Source organism: Coregonus clupeaformis, chromosome 17 (genome assembly GCF_020615455.1).
Source record: "Coregonus clupeaformis isolate EN_2021a chromosome 17, ASM2061545v1, whole genome shotgun sequence".
Taxonomy (NCBI): domain Eukaryota; kingdom Metazoa; phylum Chordata; class Actinopteri; order Salmoniformes; family Salmonidae; genus Coregonus; species Coregonus clupeaformis.
In genome coordinates, this window is record NC_059208.1 from 41,936,360 (window position 1) to 41,951,681 (window position 15,322).

The window sequence follows — 15,322 nt, forward strand, 5'->3', positions numbered from 1 at the left end:
GCCATTTTGCAATGGCCATCTCAGTCATCGGACTTGAAACCCATTAAAAACCTATGGTTTGAATTGAAGAGGGCGGTCCATAAACGCAGAGACGAGGGATATCAAGGATCTGGTTGAAGGTAAGGCATTGAAAGGTATTGAAAACAGGGGTGTCAATCATTTAGACCCCTACCTTTTTGACAAAATAAATAATACTTGTTCAACTAAATCTCTTCATCTGAGCAATTGTATTAGTATAAAATAGAATTTCCCTTGACTTTTTATTATTATTATTTTTACATACACTATAGCTCAGTATTTCAATTATATATTTTAGTCATTTTTGCTCATCTTTATCAAGGGTGTCAGTAATTTCAGACCCTACTGTAGTTTGAATTTCTCCTTAGCCTTGCTTATAATAGCTGTTTGCTCTATGCTTATATAGGCTATGCTTATAAACCATTTAATCATATTCCCCCACCTCCCAATAACAAGAAGCATAATCCTTTATTACATTTTTATTTAGGTACCCAAAAAAGGAATGCAGAGGTGGTTTAACATTATCCAATAAGTTGTGTTACATTACATGAACCCAATCAATGAGTTAAATCTGAATCTGTACAATGCAGGTGTCCTGGAACACAGCCAAAACCAATTTAAAATTAACTGTGATGCCACAGAGTCACACACATCACCCATTCATTTTTTATATTTTGTTACAATAACCAAATTATTTTTCTTAGCTTCTTATTATTCTTTGATGGTATGTACATCTTACAGAGGGTGGCATAAAGGAACAGGTCCAGTTTTGTCACAGTCAGGAAACCCTTTCAACACCTGGCACAGAGTGATTTATCTTGGAAAAATTATAATACTGCCTTAAATAAAGACACAGAACATTAATGCTATAAAAAGATCAAGCTAATGCTCTTTAAGGCCAGTGTTGGGGGTAACTTATGAGTAACAGCGTAATATAACGAGTTACGGTCTTCAAATATTGTAATATTGTTTGTTACTTTTTCAAGTAACGAGTCTTACTTTCAGAATCATCTCTCTCTGCGTGTTAAATATATATATATATATATTTTAAAAGCCTAACCGAGTTAATGTTGCAGCTAGGCTAACTCGTTTCCTAGGCTATCGTAAAGCCGAACATTTAAAACATGGCACCTGTGTTGTTACCCTGCTTAACCTTTTCCTCGTGGAAATGCTCCCATTATTTTGAGTTAATCGAAAAGAAAGAGAACAACATTTTAGTAAAACGCAAACTCTGCACAGGCAGCAAGCATTGCTCTCTTCGTCCAGAAACACATCAATCCTGAAATACTGTAGCATCTGGAAGTCGTGCACAAAAGGCACAAAGCTGGTAGCCAAAGTTCCAGAAAAGCTTGAAAAATGAGAAATCTATAGGCCTACACATTTATAATAAACAAAGATGCATATGCCTAAACAATATTTTAAAGTGTGATTACGAAATGTCCATACAAACAATCAAAATGATAAATGCAATGTCTGATAAATGTCTCATCAAAACGAAATTATATTTCGATACGCCTAGGCCTATTGTCCATAAACAAACAGCTTTACGAAACGTGTCACTAAATATGTCACAACAAGTAGGACTTCAATGCCAACATCAAAATTAAAATAACCGGCGCATTAAACTGCTGATCGTGAATGCAAACTATGTCAAATCCAACACAAAATGCATTGTAATAAAGTCATACCACCTCAGTCTGTGACTTTTCCTAAATAAGTCTATTTAACACACTGACGTTGTTAGAATTTCGATATCACAAGAGTTTGTGTTCTAAGCAGTTTTAGGAGGATGTATTTTCCCCCCACTGCCCTTCCTTCACCTGACAGTTGACTAATGGCCGATCGAAACTAATTTCACACATATAATAGATGTAGCCTAAAGAGCAGATTGAAATCACAATAGTCTGATGGGTGACAATATTAGGCTCTCAATTGGCAATTGTGAATGAAGGATTCAGCACCTAGGATAGCGCCTCGGTGGGGCTTCGCTCATATGATACAGGTAGGCCTTTAGTGGAGCTCCATGGTGCTGAATGGCTGGCGTAAAAAAAGTTATAACGAGTAATATGTAACGTAACAAGATTACTTTTCTCAAATATAACGAGTAATATGTACTTTTCCGAATCCCAACACTGATCAAGAATCCCAAATCCTCAACATTACAATGATGTGTAATGTAGGGGAGTGTAATGTAGGGGACTTCTGGGGCTATATAAACATGACTTGTTTTTTTGGTGTACCCTCAAAAGTGTTCTACGGTTGAAAGCCATGCCACATACTTGACATTTGAAGGGCTTCTCTCCAGTATGGATGAGCATATGTCGTTTTCTATCTTTGCTGACATAAAAGCATTTATCACACACGGTGCATGGATACGGCCGCTCCCCTGTGTGCCTCCGCAGATGCTCCTGCAGCTCACTCTTCTGCCTACAACCTTTGCCACATTCTGGGCACTTGAATGGCCGTTCTCCAGTGTGTGTCCGAGTGTGTATCCTCAATTCAGCTGTAGATTTGAAACCCTTCCCGCAGAGGTCACATAGGAACGGTCTCTCTCCAGTGTGCATTAACATATGCCTTCTTAACCATACCAACTGAAAAAACTTCTTCCCACAGTCTGGGCAGACGAAAGCAGCATCCTTGTGATGTAACATGTGTTGTTTCAATAGCTCTCTTCTCTGGAACCTTTTCCCACAAGTGGAGCAAGAATGGGGTTTTCCCTCAACATGACTCTTAGAGTGTGATTGCAGCAGTTTTTCACTCCGGAAACCCTTCCCACACTCAGCGCAGAGGAACGGTTTCTCCCCTGTGTGAATTCGCTCGTGAATAGTCAGGGTATACTGTGTTCTGAATAATCGCTGGCACACAGAGCATTGGTAAGGAGTGGACTCATTTCTCTGATGTAAGCGCAGCTCAGTTAATGAAACAAAAGTCTTCTGACAAGAAGGGCAGGGGAACGGTCCCGTAAATTGATGAGTACGACTGTAGTGGCTCTTCAGGTCCATGCCCTGAGAAAAGATCTCTTCACAAAAGGTGCACTTCAAGATGTCAGGGCACTTGTTGAGACTTTCCTTTTGGTGAGAAGCAATGTGCCTTACCATGGTAGCTTCAAATTTAAAAGTCTTATGGCATATAGGACATGCTTTGGGAATAGTCTTTTTATTAGAGGACTGTGCTGTAGTGGTGGGAACTTGAGAGGTTGTTGGTTCCTGGGTTGCTGTACTGGAAGGCTGAGGAATCTCATTTTTATTTTCCCGAGGAGCCAGTGACCATGCTGGCTTACTCCTATTTTTGTGAACTCTCTCTAACTGACAACCTCTTTTGCTCTGCTGGTGTCTCTTCATTTGACTGTGGGATACAAAAGCCTTCAAACATCGGTGACACTTAAAGCGGCTTTTGTCTGGGTCATGATGGTAAATATAGTGGCTTTTCAAACTAGACGTTTGTGAAAAAGTTGCATGGCATACAGGGCATGTTTTGGAATTATTTGTATTTAAGGAAAGTCCTGGAAGTATGCGGGCAGAAGGGTTTTTTGACCATAGCTCCCTCCTTTTTTTGACGGCTTCACTTGTAGGACAACCTCTTTTGTTACTCTGGTGTTTCTTCAAAGCACTGAGGAAGGCAAAACCCTTTAGACAAAGAGGACACTTAAAAAGTATTCTGCCTTTGTGAAATACAATAAGATGCCTTCTCAACATATATTGAAATTCAAAAGTCTTATGGCATAGATGGCATGTTTTGGGATCAGTACTTGCATTACTGGACTGTCCTGAGATCCTGTCCTTTCCATGCTGGTGTTCATTGGCCTCCTGTTGGTTCATCATCTCATCACACTCATTCTGCTGATGTTTTTGTAAGTCGTCCTGATTTTCAAAGCCTTCCCCACACTGGGTGCACTGGTGAGGGCTCTGCTCAGTGTGAGTTCTCATGTGTGTTGTCAAATCCTTTGCTTCAACAAAACTCTTCCCACATAAGGAGCATATTTTGGCACGTTTGCTTCTTTTAGAAGACTGCCCTGTGGTATGGGAAACAGGACGAGGAGCACCACCTGGTGTTGAGAGGAGAGAAGTACCATTGTTAAATGATACAGAGGATACAGTCACTCACCCCTAACTTGAGCCTTGGAATACGTTTTCTACACACATAGAACTTCCATACCCCTAACTTAAACCATGGAATTAATTCTACACACACAACTTCCATACATGTCATAAATATATTGTTTAAAAAATATATATATTAAAATGTTTTCCTCACCTGTCACACAACCGTTGTCGTCAAGTTGGGTCAGCAGCACTACGGGCTGAAGTTCCAAATCAGACATATCTTCAACCGCCTGTTTCTTTCTGCTGATACTTTCATCCCCCTTTCTCGCTTCTGTTCGATCTCCGGTGAGTGTCTTGTCTTTCACTTTTCTAGAAACCATTTCCTCATTTAGATGCTCCAACTCGACATCCACAGAAGGCCCTTCATCCTGATCTGAAGACATGACTTCTCCATCTGAAACCTTGCCAGTTTCATTGGACTCAGGCATATCAGGCATGGTGGCGAGAAATTTGTGCAGTTCAGAAAAGAATGGACAGGTTGCTCGGCCACTACTGCTTGGGTTCCTCAGTACTTGTCTGTAGCTGTGCTTCATGTGCTTAATCTTTGATTGGCATTGCTTCCACGTCCTTTTGATGCCAAGGTTCTTTAGCCGCTCTGAAACTTCACTGTATGCATGTTTTTTTCTGTAACTTTGCTCCATCATCTGAAGAACCTGTTTGTTTGACCATATGGAGATCAGTGCTTTCGTCCCCTCCAGGGTCCAGGCCCGTGTACCGTCTGCCAATGTTGTTGAGGACATGTCTTCAACCATCGGTTTGCGACAACGTTTTTTGGGGGGGATTTTCATCTTGCTGTCACTTTGAGGGCTGCAAAAAGCCTCATCCCTCTTTCTCACTTCTGTTCGATCTCCGGTGAGTGTCTTGTCTTTCACTTTTCTAGAAACCATTTCTTCATTTAGATGCACTAACTCGACATCCACAGAAGGCCCTTTATCCTGATCTGAAGACATGACTTCTCCATCTGAAACCTTGCCAGTTTCCTTGGACTCAGGCATATCGGCAAGAAATGTGTGCAGTTCAGAAAAGAATGGACACGGTCGGCTACTTGGGTTCCTCAGTGTTTCTCTGTATCTCCACTTCAAGGCCTTCATCTTATTGTGACACTGCTTTGTCGTCTTTTTGACACCAAGCTCCTTTAAACACTCAGAAATTTCTCTGTACACATGTTTTTTTCTATAACTTTGCTCCATTTTATGAAGAATCTGTTCATCTGACCATACAGAGATAAGCGCCTTTGTCTCTTCGGGGGTCCAGCAGGTCCATCCGACTTCGTCTGCTGTCAACGATGACGTTGAGGACATGTCTTCTCCATCTACAATCTCTACCTGTAAAACATCATAAGCCAACTGATGTTGCAGTCTCTCCTCATAGTTGTTCTCTCTCCATTCCTCTGTCCTTCTATCCATCATTTCCACTGCCTTCTTAACCGTGTCCAAACTCATCCCCCGCTCCTTCTCTGCATTACCTTGCTCTATCAAAGTGTCCCTTTCATTTCTGGGTGCACATGTGGCTATAGACTGGCTATGTGAGCGTGCTTCATCAATGTCCATTTCCACCCTCTCTGAGAGCGTTTGAGACAGTGAAGAGAGGATGCGATCATCGGCAAATGAAGAATGAGCTGAAACATTGGGAAAAAATAGAAAACAATCAAATATTTTGTCTTCCTGTGATTGCTACATCAATTTTGGGACTTTAATTATATACTGTATACTCATTGATTCTTGAAGCATACAGTGCCTTGCAAAAGTATTCATCCCCCTTTTTCCTATTTTGTTGCATTACAACCTGTAATTTAAATGGATTTTTATTTGGATTTCATGTAATAGTCCAAATTGGTGAAGTGAAAAAAATACAATAATGGAAAAGTGGTGCGTGCATATGTATTCACCCCCTTTGCTATGAAGCCCCTAAATAAGATCTTGCGGAAAAAGAAAAAAAAGTCCACCTGGGTGCAATCTAAGGGTCACATGATCTGTCACATGATCTCAGTATATATACACCTGTTCTGAAAGGCCCCAGAGTCTGCAACACCACTAAGCAAGGGGCACCACCAAGCAAGCGGCACCATGAAGACCAAGGAGCTCTCCAAACAGGTCAGGGACAAAGTTGTGGAGAAGTACAGATCAGGGTTGGGTTATAAAAAAATATCAGAAACTTTTAACATCCCACGGAGCACCATTAAATCCATTATTAAAAAATGGAAAGAATATGGCACCACAACAAACCTGCCAAGAGAGGGCAACCCACCAAAACTCACGGACCAGGCAAGAAGGGCATTAATCAGAGAGGCAACAAAGAGACCAAAGATAACCCTGAAGGAGCTGCAACGCTCCACAGCGGAGATTGGAGTATCTGTCCATAGGACCACTAAGCCGTACACTCCACAGAGCTGGGCTTTACGGAAGAGTGGCCAGAAAAAAGCCATTGCTTAAAGACAAAAATAAGCAAACACGTTTGGTGTTCGCCAAAAGGCATGTGGGAGACTCCCCAAACATATGGAAGAAGGTACTCTGGTCAGATGAGACTAGAATTGAGCTTTTTAGCCATCAAGGAAAACGCTATGTCTGGAGCAAACCCAACACCTCTCATCACCCCGAGAACACCATCCCCACAGTGAAGCATGGTGGTGGCAGCATCATGCTGAGGGGATGTTTTTCCATCGGCAGGGACTGGGAAACTGGTCAGAATTGAAGGAATGATGGATGGCGCTAAATACAGGGAAATTCTTGAGGGAAACCTGTTTCAGTCTTCCAGAGATTTGAGACTGGGACGGAGGTTCACCTTCCAGCAGGACCATGACCCTAAGCATACTGCTAAAGCAACACTTGAGTGGTTTAAGGGGAAACATTTAAATGTCTTGGAATGGCCTAGTCAAAGCACAGACCTCAATCCAATTAAGAATCTGTGGTATGACTTAAAGATTGCTGTACACCAGCGGAACCCATCCAACTTGAAGGAGCAGTTTTGCCTTGAAGAATGGGCAAACATCCCAGTGGCTAGATGTGCCAAGCTTATAGAGACATACCCCAAGAGACTTGGAGCTGTAATTGCTGCAAAAGGTGGCTCTACAAAGTATTGACTTTGGGGAGGTGAATAGTTAGGCATGCTCAAGTTCTCTGTTTCTTTGTCTTATTTCTTGTTTGTTTCACAATAAAAAATATTTTGCATCTTCAAAGTGGTAGGCATGTTGTGTAAAACAAATGATACAAACCCCCAAAAAATCAAATTTAATTCCAGGTTGTAAGCAACAAAATAGGAAAAATGCCAAGGGGGGTGAATACTTTCGCAAGCCACTGTATAACTTATAAATGCCTACCATTAGTGAACAAATGGTCATGGCATCTGTGGTGCTGGAGAAGGGTCTTCAAAGGCTGAGGTTGAGTCACATACTGTGCACACTCCTTCAGCATAGAGGGGGCAGGTCTAAGCCATGATGCAGTCTGAGAACGAGTGGTGGTTTTAAATATGCAACAAATTAAACTGACCAAATGGCAACAGTAAGCTATGGTAGACTCAGCAATATGACAACATCAATTCAAATCGGCCAAGACCGCCACTATTGTCTCTTCCCAAATTGCACCTACCTGTTGAAATGTTGGTGTTGGAAGCAGCTTCTCCAGCCTGGAGAGGAACTCCCACATCAGAGTCTGCAGTGCTGTGTCATACATGGGGCCGAATTCTTCTGGAAAAATGTCCTAGAAGACACATTAAAGTGCATCTGAGTGGTGTATAGATTAAATTAATGCATTCTTAATTGAGTGTGAGGCATCCTATTGACATAATTAGTAACTATACAAGTCAACTCAATATTAGCTAATGCATACAAGTTGAGGTTCAGCAGTACGAAGTAAGCCAGTAACAAGGATTTCAATAGAATAGATTGTGCATGCACTGCTGTTCAGTTAACCTCCTAGATTTAAATGTCTGTTTAGCAGAAATATTGTTCTCACACCAACCTGGAAGAAGTGTTCCCTCTCAATTGGGTCATCTAGAAGAGTTTGGACAAGTTCCAAGAAGTTTGACTCTGATGCCTCAACCTCTGTATCTATCTACAGCAAGTATACATAACACAGTTAGTAAATGAACCTAGCCAGCAGAGTTACAAGTCTTGATCACCGAGTGGCACTCACCTCCCGTTCTCTATGAGTGATGATGCAGGTCCTCATCCTGCTCAGGTGTGGCTGGATGGTCTCTGGGTCGGCTGAATGATCAGAGCGACACAACTCCAGAACCAGCTGTCAACAACAAACAGGTAACACAAACATTTTGGATACAAACCAATATGGTATAGGAATGTAATAGTAGGAGGTATTTACTATAACGTACAGCCAAAGCCTGTATCAAGGTAAGCCATGTCACTCCATCGCCATATTGGCTACGCCCACAGGGCACTTATTTTCATGAAAAGACCATAGCTGTTAGGCTAACATGGAAACAGAGACCGTGACAGAGGGCATGATCAAAGCGTGCAGCTAAAATGATTGGCTATGTGGGACTAGCGCAACCTGCCCCGCATCCTGCAAAACCCATTGTAAATCAGCTATATGACATACCACCACTTAGTACAAAAAATATGGTATAGTTTTAGGGGACCTTACTGTAGAGGACTAAACAATGATCGTGCCATGGTGTGGGAAATATAACATTAAACATTGCCTGATTAAACATGATTACATTTGTATTATTTGTGTATTTGTTTGACATTTTACTGCATTGTTAGGAGCTAGTAACATAAGCATTTCGTTGCACCCACTATAACATCTGCTAAACTGTATACGCGACCAATAGACTTTGACGTGATTTTTTTTCTTTCAATCTGTCGGATTTTTTCTATTTGTACATTTCTTTTAAAAGTGAGTCCCATTGAGACCAAGGTCTCTTTCACAAGGGAGCCCTACATGTACACAAATGTCACCCAACTTTCTACCTCAATCATACCCCTCTTAATTTCTCACCTGTGCTCGCAGCCCCATGATGAGTTGGACTTTCTCTCTGTAACTCATCAGATCAGGGATTATCTCCAACACAGTGGTTACAAACTCCTCCACCAACCCGTAGTCCATTGTGTCTCTCCGCTGAACAACTTGCCACAGAGCTGCAGACACCAGCCGCAGTGGAGGAACCAAAAGACGCAGAGACGACAGAGGAAGAGGATGACCTGGTAGGAAAGTAAACATTTAGTGACAGTTCAAGCCATCTTCATTGCGATTTACAGATTATCAGATCTTACACGTAATGGTGATGTTTTGTCATGAAGTGGTTTTGTTGCTGGGTAGCTAAATAATAATAATAATATAATATGCCATTTAGCAGACGCTTTTATCCAAAGCGACTTACAGTCATGCGTGCATACATTTTTGTGTATGGGTGGTCCCGGGGATCGAACCCACTACCTTGGCGTTACAAGCGCCGTGCTCTACCAGTTGAGCTACAGAGGACCACAATGTCGGTGGCAGTAGTATGGAGCGAAATACCTGCCAAAAGGTTGAACGTATGTATCGTTAGGATCGTAAGAAAATCCATACGTAAATTGTTAGGATCGTAAGAAAAGCCATGCGTGAAACGTAAACGTGGAATTTAATCTGTGAAGACACAAACACCATGTTACGATTACGGACTAACATTTTAGGCTTTAACAAATATTGTGTTGCAATTCTGACGTACAATAATACCTTTCAGAGTTTGGGCAGTTTTGTCTCACCAAACGGCCTGTGAGGAGTGCTACGCGAAGAGGTATGACACAGTATAAAAAAATTAACAGAAGTTAGGGAAACCGGAAAGAGGTATCCTGCATGTTTTCAAGTTAAAAGTCTTCATTCTCTATTACTCCTCAGTTGAGTTTACTTCACATTTAGGTAGCCAATGTAATGGATTTGTTTGCCAGCGCAAGTCTAGATAGCACTAGCTGTATTATGCCTACAACAGTGAAGTTTCAGTCCGCTAGGTGTATCTCTACAGCATGGGCATATAGCTGGGTGACGTGGACATCCCCATGCATGCACCTTATCAAAATATGACTAATTTAATATTGCACCATCCCATTCTCTGGGCTCTGTCTGCAATCATAACCAGTAGTATCTACCAGGAATAATAACCAGTAGTAACCAGTAGTAACCAGTAGTATCTATCTACCAGGAATAATGAAACATAGAATAATAAAATATGTTTGGTGAATCTATGAAGTATGTATGACCACTGGAGTCTTTGCCACTCAAAATATATATATTTATAGAATATTTCAATATTTATTTTATCACTCAATCTTGCCAAAGCATATTCTGTAGGAGGGGTTAATATGACTTTTAAATAATTTGACATGATTTATATGAATCGGGTCATAAACATATGGACTTTGAAATGAATAAGGGAGAGGTTAAACGTAGGCTAAATCTGGCATAAGCTTATTTCCACACTTTACAATAACTCTGTTGCAGTGGTCTTAGGTAGTCTCCCTATAGGCTATTCCCTCCATCGTGACACTGCTGCCCAGTTGAAGAGCTTGTGATCTCCATGCAGCACCACAGCACCATGCGCCTTGGGAAAAGCACCCCTCAGCCTCAGAAGATGCCCTTCTGGAGGCATTCTGGAGTCATTATACCCTAATGTAGGCCTATTTGCCTACTAGCCAAATTAAGTGCATGCAACTCGTCATTCCAACATATTTGAACATTTCATTCATCCTTCATTCAGTTCAGTCAGTATGTCATCCATTCAGTAATTTTGTGAGTTGCAATAGGAACTAAATCGAAGTGAATAGAAGTCTTATCCATTTGTTTATTGAAATCCATGTGTGTATTCAAAATTATCTAAGTTCTTTAGCCTATCACTTTAATAAGTAAATCTTTAATTTAGGCCTATCCAAATAAAACATAGGCCTTTAACTTGTAGGCATTGCGGTGTCTTGCGGAATAATTTTTGAACTATTTGTGTTTTATAACTGTTTTTATAATAGGGCACCGCTTAAAAAGAGACCCTAGCTCACAGGCCTCTAAATATAGCCTCTAAATACATTTTACACAAAATAGTTGAAGAACATGCAGTGGCTGATAGGGAAAACAGATCTGGCAATAAGAATAGGCTATAGATAGTCTTGACCATTTGGGACCCCTTGGCTATTTAGGTCAGGACAGGTTATAGCCAAGTGTTACGGATACAGGTATCCTGTGTTTTTGTGTGTTTCTACTCTTTCTGCCCTAATCACAGGTGTCCTGTATGTTCCTGATTGGTGGTCGTTGAGGTGTCTGCTGATTGGACCAATCAGTGAACATTCCTGTGAATAGCACCACCTGTTACTCGTTTGTTGAATCACACAGCCCATTGTATAAAACCAGACTTGTGTTTGTTGCAAGAGAGAGAGACTTTTTGCCATATGTGAGTATGGACACGGTGGTGTCCTGTGTGTTGTGTACGCACTAAGTTGTTGGTTACCCTATTGGTAACATTATTAGAAAATATTTCTTTACCTGAGTGTGGATACTGGTGTATCCTGTGTACTTATTTAATTGCTGAGTACCCTGTTTAGTAGTTTTGTGTGTTGTTTGGGAAAAGGGGGGTTTAAGCTAGTTGCCCTTGGGCGTACATTACCCGTAGGGAAGGGATCTGTCTATAAACACCAGTTAGACCTGAGCGGACCACCCACTGTATTTTTGTATGACTAGCAGTAGCCTAGCGGTTCTTCAGGCAGGCTAGATCAGTTTAGGGGGTTTTACATTATTGTTTCATTTCTTGGGTCCTGCTCAGCCCCTTTTTCCCAAAACTTTACCGTGTGTTTAGTAATAAACACTTTGTGTTTGACGGTAGTTCATGGTAGTTGTGTCTTATTTGTTCTCACTATTCCATGCCACACTTATAATTTACATGAATTTATGTTACGGGTCTCATGTCCATCCACCCTAGATGTTTAGAGCCACGGGGTTCGTAACACCAAGACTTAATCAACATTTTGTTTTGTCTCATTTATTGATATGAATATAGCTTCTACGCGATGGGGTTGTGCAACGCAAATGGCTATAACAACCCTACATACAGAGTGGAATTCACTAATACAACAGTCAAAATGCCTAATATAAGGCCTATAGTCCATGCTCCCAAATACTGGAAAAAGTGTGATTAATTAGGTTACATGATCACCACAGTAGCCCCACGCGGCTATAAAAATAAATTATGCAATTATATGGCCATTAAATAACACACAACAGCATGGCATATTTAGATAGCAGAATAGGCCTAGCATAAATTATATTTACTTTCTATTTTGCAGCTCAGGCAGTTATTCTAGACAAGGCTCTTCTGTGTCTATCATTCTCACACGTCATTTGCTAAAAGCCCAAGCCATCTACTGGTATAAAGTCGTTATTGAATGCAGTTTTAAAACAAGCTCTAGAGACTTTTACTTTGGAAATGAAACCGGAAGTTGCAAAGCAGCTCTAACGTCTGGGCTACAGTTGCTTGATTGACTAGCTAACTTCGACTAGCTATGTTCGGTTCATGTAATTTGCAGATGCCACGTTACTGACAAAAGTTTGTACGTATTAAAAAGATCTGTAACCGAGTAAAGGGAGCCATAAAGTCAGAATTGAACGTGTAAATGTTCATTTATAGTCGTAACATAGGGTTTGTACAGTTACAGATCTAGTTTAACGTTTACGTTTCATGTTTCACGCATGGCTTTTCTTACGATCCTAACAATTTATGTATGGATTTTTGTACGGTCCTACGATACGTATGTTCAACCTTTTGGCAGCTATCTCACTCCATACAGTAGCCTAGAAGCTTGCCTTCTACTGGACAGTTTCTTACTACTTCTACACTGTCATAGTGAAACAGAAATTAGTAAACTACATGAATTAAGGTAACTAAGAGAAAAAATTATAGCCTACATGCATTTGACACGTCTCAATATAATACCTGACCTATACCGCAGTCAATTTAACATTTGGTTTTCAGATGTAAGAAAGATTTTTAAACCTCCCCACCTTAGTTGCATTGCAATATCTCAGTTGTAGTGCCTTTCAACTTTCTAAATCCATCCTGAATCCACCCTTCCAGTGGGATTAAGATTATCCAGATTTTCTGCATCAAAACAATCCAACTCACTACTTTGAGTTCTGAAAAACGCAAAAACAACATTTCATCCCTATTAAAAGGTCAGCCTGGATTACGAAATCCCTATTTGGAGAATCAGAATCTTATTTTTCAGTTTTGAAATACCCAATTCTAAAATTTAATCAAATCAGGGCTGTGACAGTCATGGAATTTTGGATGACTAATTGGCCAGCCCTAAATGCAATCTGATTGCCGATTGTTTTGAAAAACTGGGCACTGTTGTATTCTTGAGCAAGGCACTTAACCCCCCCCACAACTGTTCTCCATCCAGGGGTGCTGCACACTGTGCCTCTCAACGTGTGTGTCTGGGGTATTGGGAAAAGCAGAGGACGAATTTCCATTTGAACTAATCTTGTCCACCAGTCAGCTCTCTCTCTCTTGAACCTATATGTGGTAGCAATTAAGCCTGGGGACAAGGTTACATTCTTTAGACAGGCAGCCCAATTCTGATCTTTTTTTCACTAATTGGTCTTTTAACCAATCAGATAAGCTCTGAAAAAGATCTGTTGTGAGAAGAGTTGATGTGATTGGTCAAAAGACCAATTAGTGAAAAAATATATCAGAATTGGGCTGCCCATCTAAACGCATCCTTAAACACATCCTTAAACACTTGAAGATGATGATCTGTGTGACTGGGTTTACACAATTTTTATATATATTTTTTCCACCAATCACATCAGATCTTTTCACATTAATAGTGTGACACTGAACATTATTCATTTAACCTTATTTGCTTACCATTATCTTCCTCATCGTCAGTTTCCTTGGACTCAGGCATATCAGGCATGGCGGCGAGAAATTCGTGCAGTTCAGAAAAGAATGGGCACGGTCGGCTACTTGGGTTCCTCAGTGTTTCTCTGTATCTCCACTTCAAGGCCTTCATCTTATTTTGACACTGCTTCCACGTTCGTTTGACACCAAGGTCCTTTAGCCGCTCAGAAATTTCCCTGTAAACATGTTTGTTTCTGTACGTTTGCTCCATCTTCAGAAGAATCTGCTCGTCTGACCATACGGAGATCAGCGCCTTTGTCTCCTCCGGGGACCATGTCCATCCGACATCGTCTGCCAATGACATTGTTGGTCTAGTTTAGTTGATAATAGCTTGCAGCAACTAGTAAGTTAGATAGTACAAGGTTCATATTAGTGGTAGTACCTAGCTAAGTTAAAAAGCTTTGGTCGCCTAAACAGTTGACGACTACCTATTTGGCTGGCTACTTCCAGACGTGACGTCATCTACAAGGAACCATGGTCGAGTTCCATGTGGTCTTCTTTGCAGTCGTGCTGCGTATCTGAATATTGCCAAAGATGTTAGAAATGGAAAGGAATACGAACTAATTTGACGAAGTACGTTTGATTTCAATTTCTCTGTAAAACAGTCCAGAAGATGGTATCAATGTCTGCATACGGAGTTCAATTTCATCATAATAAATCTATTCTATAGAAGCATTTCGCTACACCCGCAATAACATCTGCTAAATATGTATGTGACCAATAAAATGTGTCTGTTCTACATTTTATATTTCTGAAGTACTTTGAAAAGTTATCTGAAAGAGTGCCTTCATGTTCCATAATATACCTATTAATTAAATGTTTACGCAATATGGCTTACCATTTGTCCTATGGTTTAGTTATCAGTGGCAGACTTACCATCAGGGGAGGGGGCCTTGTGATTATTATTTTTTTTAATGTACGAACTCAGTCTCAACTTACTGTTGGTAGTTAGAATAGTAGAATACACAAGGTGGCAATTTTCAAAATGTGTAGTGCATCAGTAGTTTTCCTCTTGTTATGCCAGTCACTGACAGCCACTCAATTAGCCCATGTCAGCTAACATTTTATAGATTCCTAGGTAAATTAGTCTTGCCAGCTATCTAAACCTTGTAGTAATCAGGGCTGAATTACCGACCGGGCACGAAGGGCACTTCCAGGGGTTAGAATTTGATTTAGGTCCCCCCAAATATGTATGTTGAGGTGGTGTTGAACAATACAAGAACCCAACCAATATGACTTAAGTCTGATCATCTGTGCAATATGACTGAAATGCAGCTGCCCTGAAATGCAGCCAAAACCAACAGGGTCATTCCTACAATGTGGTG

General features: G+C 40.8%; 1 protein-coding gene across 1 annotated transcript; it reads right to left on the reverse strand.

The window, feature by feature from the left end:
• Positions 1-481: 481 nt before the first annotated feature.
• LOC121586427 (zinc finger protein 252) lies at positions 482-14,464 on the reverse strand. Its single transcript, XM_041903099.2, has 8 exons — positions 13,965-14,464; positions 9,077-9,279; positions 8,252-8,356; positions 8,078-8,170; positions 7,706-7,816; positions 7,438-7,561; positions 4,273-5,739; positions 482-4,063 (listed from the first exon to the last, which is right to left on the reverse strand). Exons 1-8 carry the CDS (start codon positions 14,299-14,301, stop codon positions 2,178-2,180), a joined length of 4,326 nt encoding a protein of 1,441 aa, XP_041759033.2. The 5' UTR covers positions 14,302-14,464; the 3' UTR covers positions 482-2,177.
• Positions 14,465-15,322: the final 858 nt, after the last annotated feature.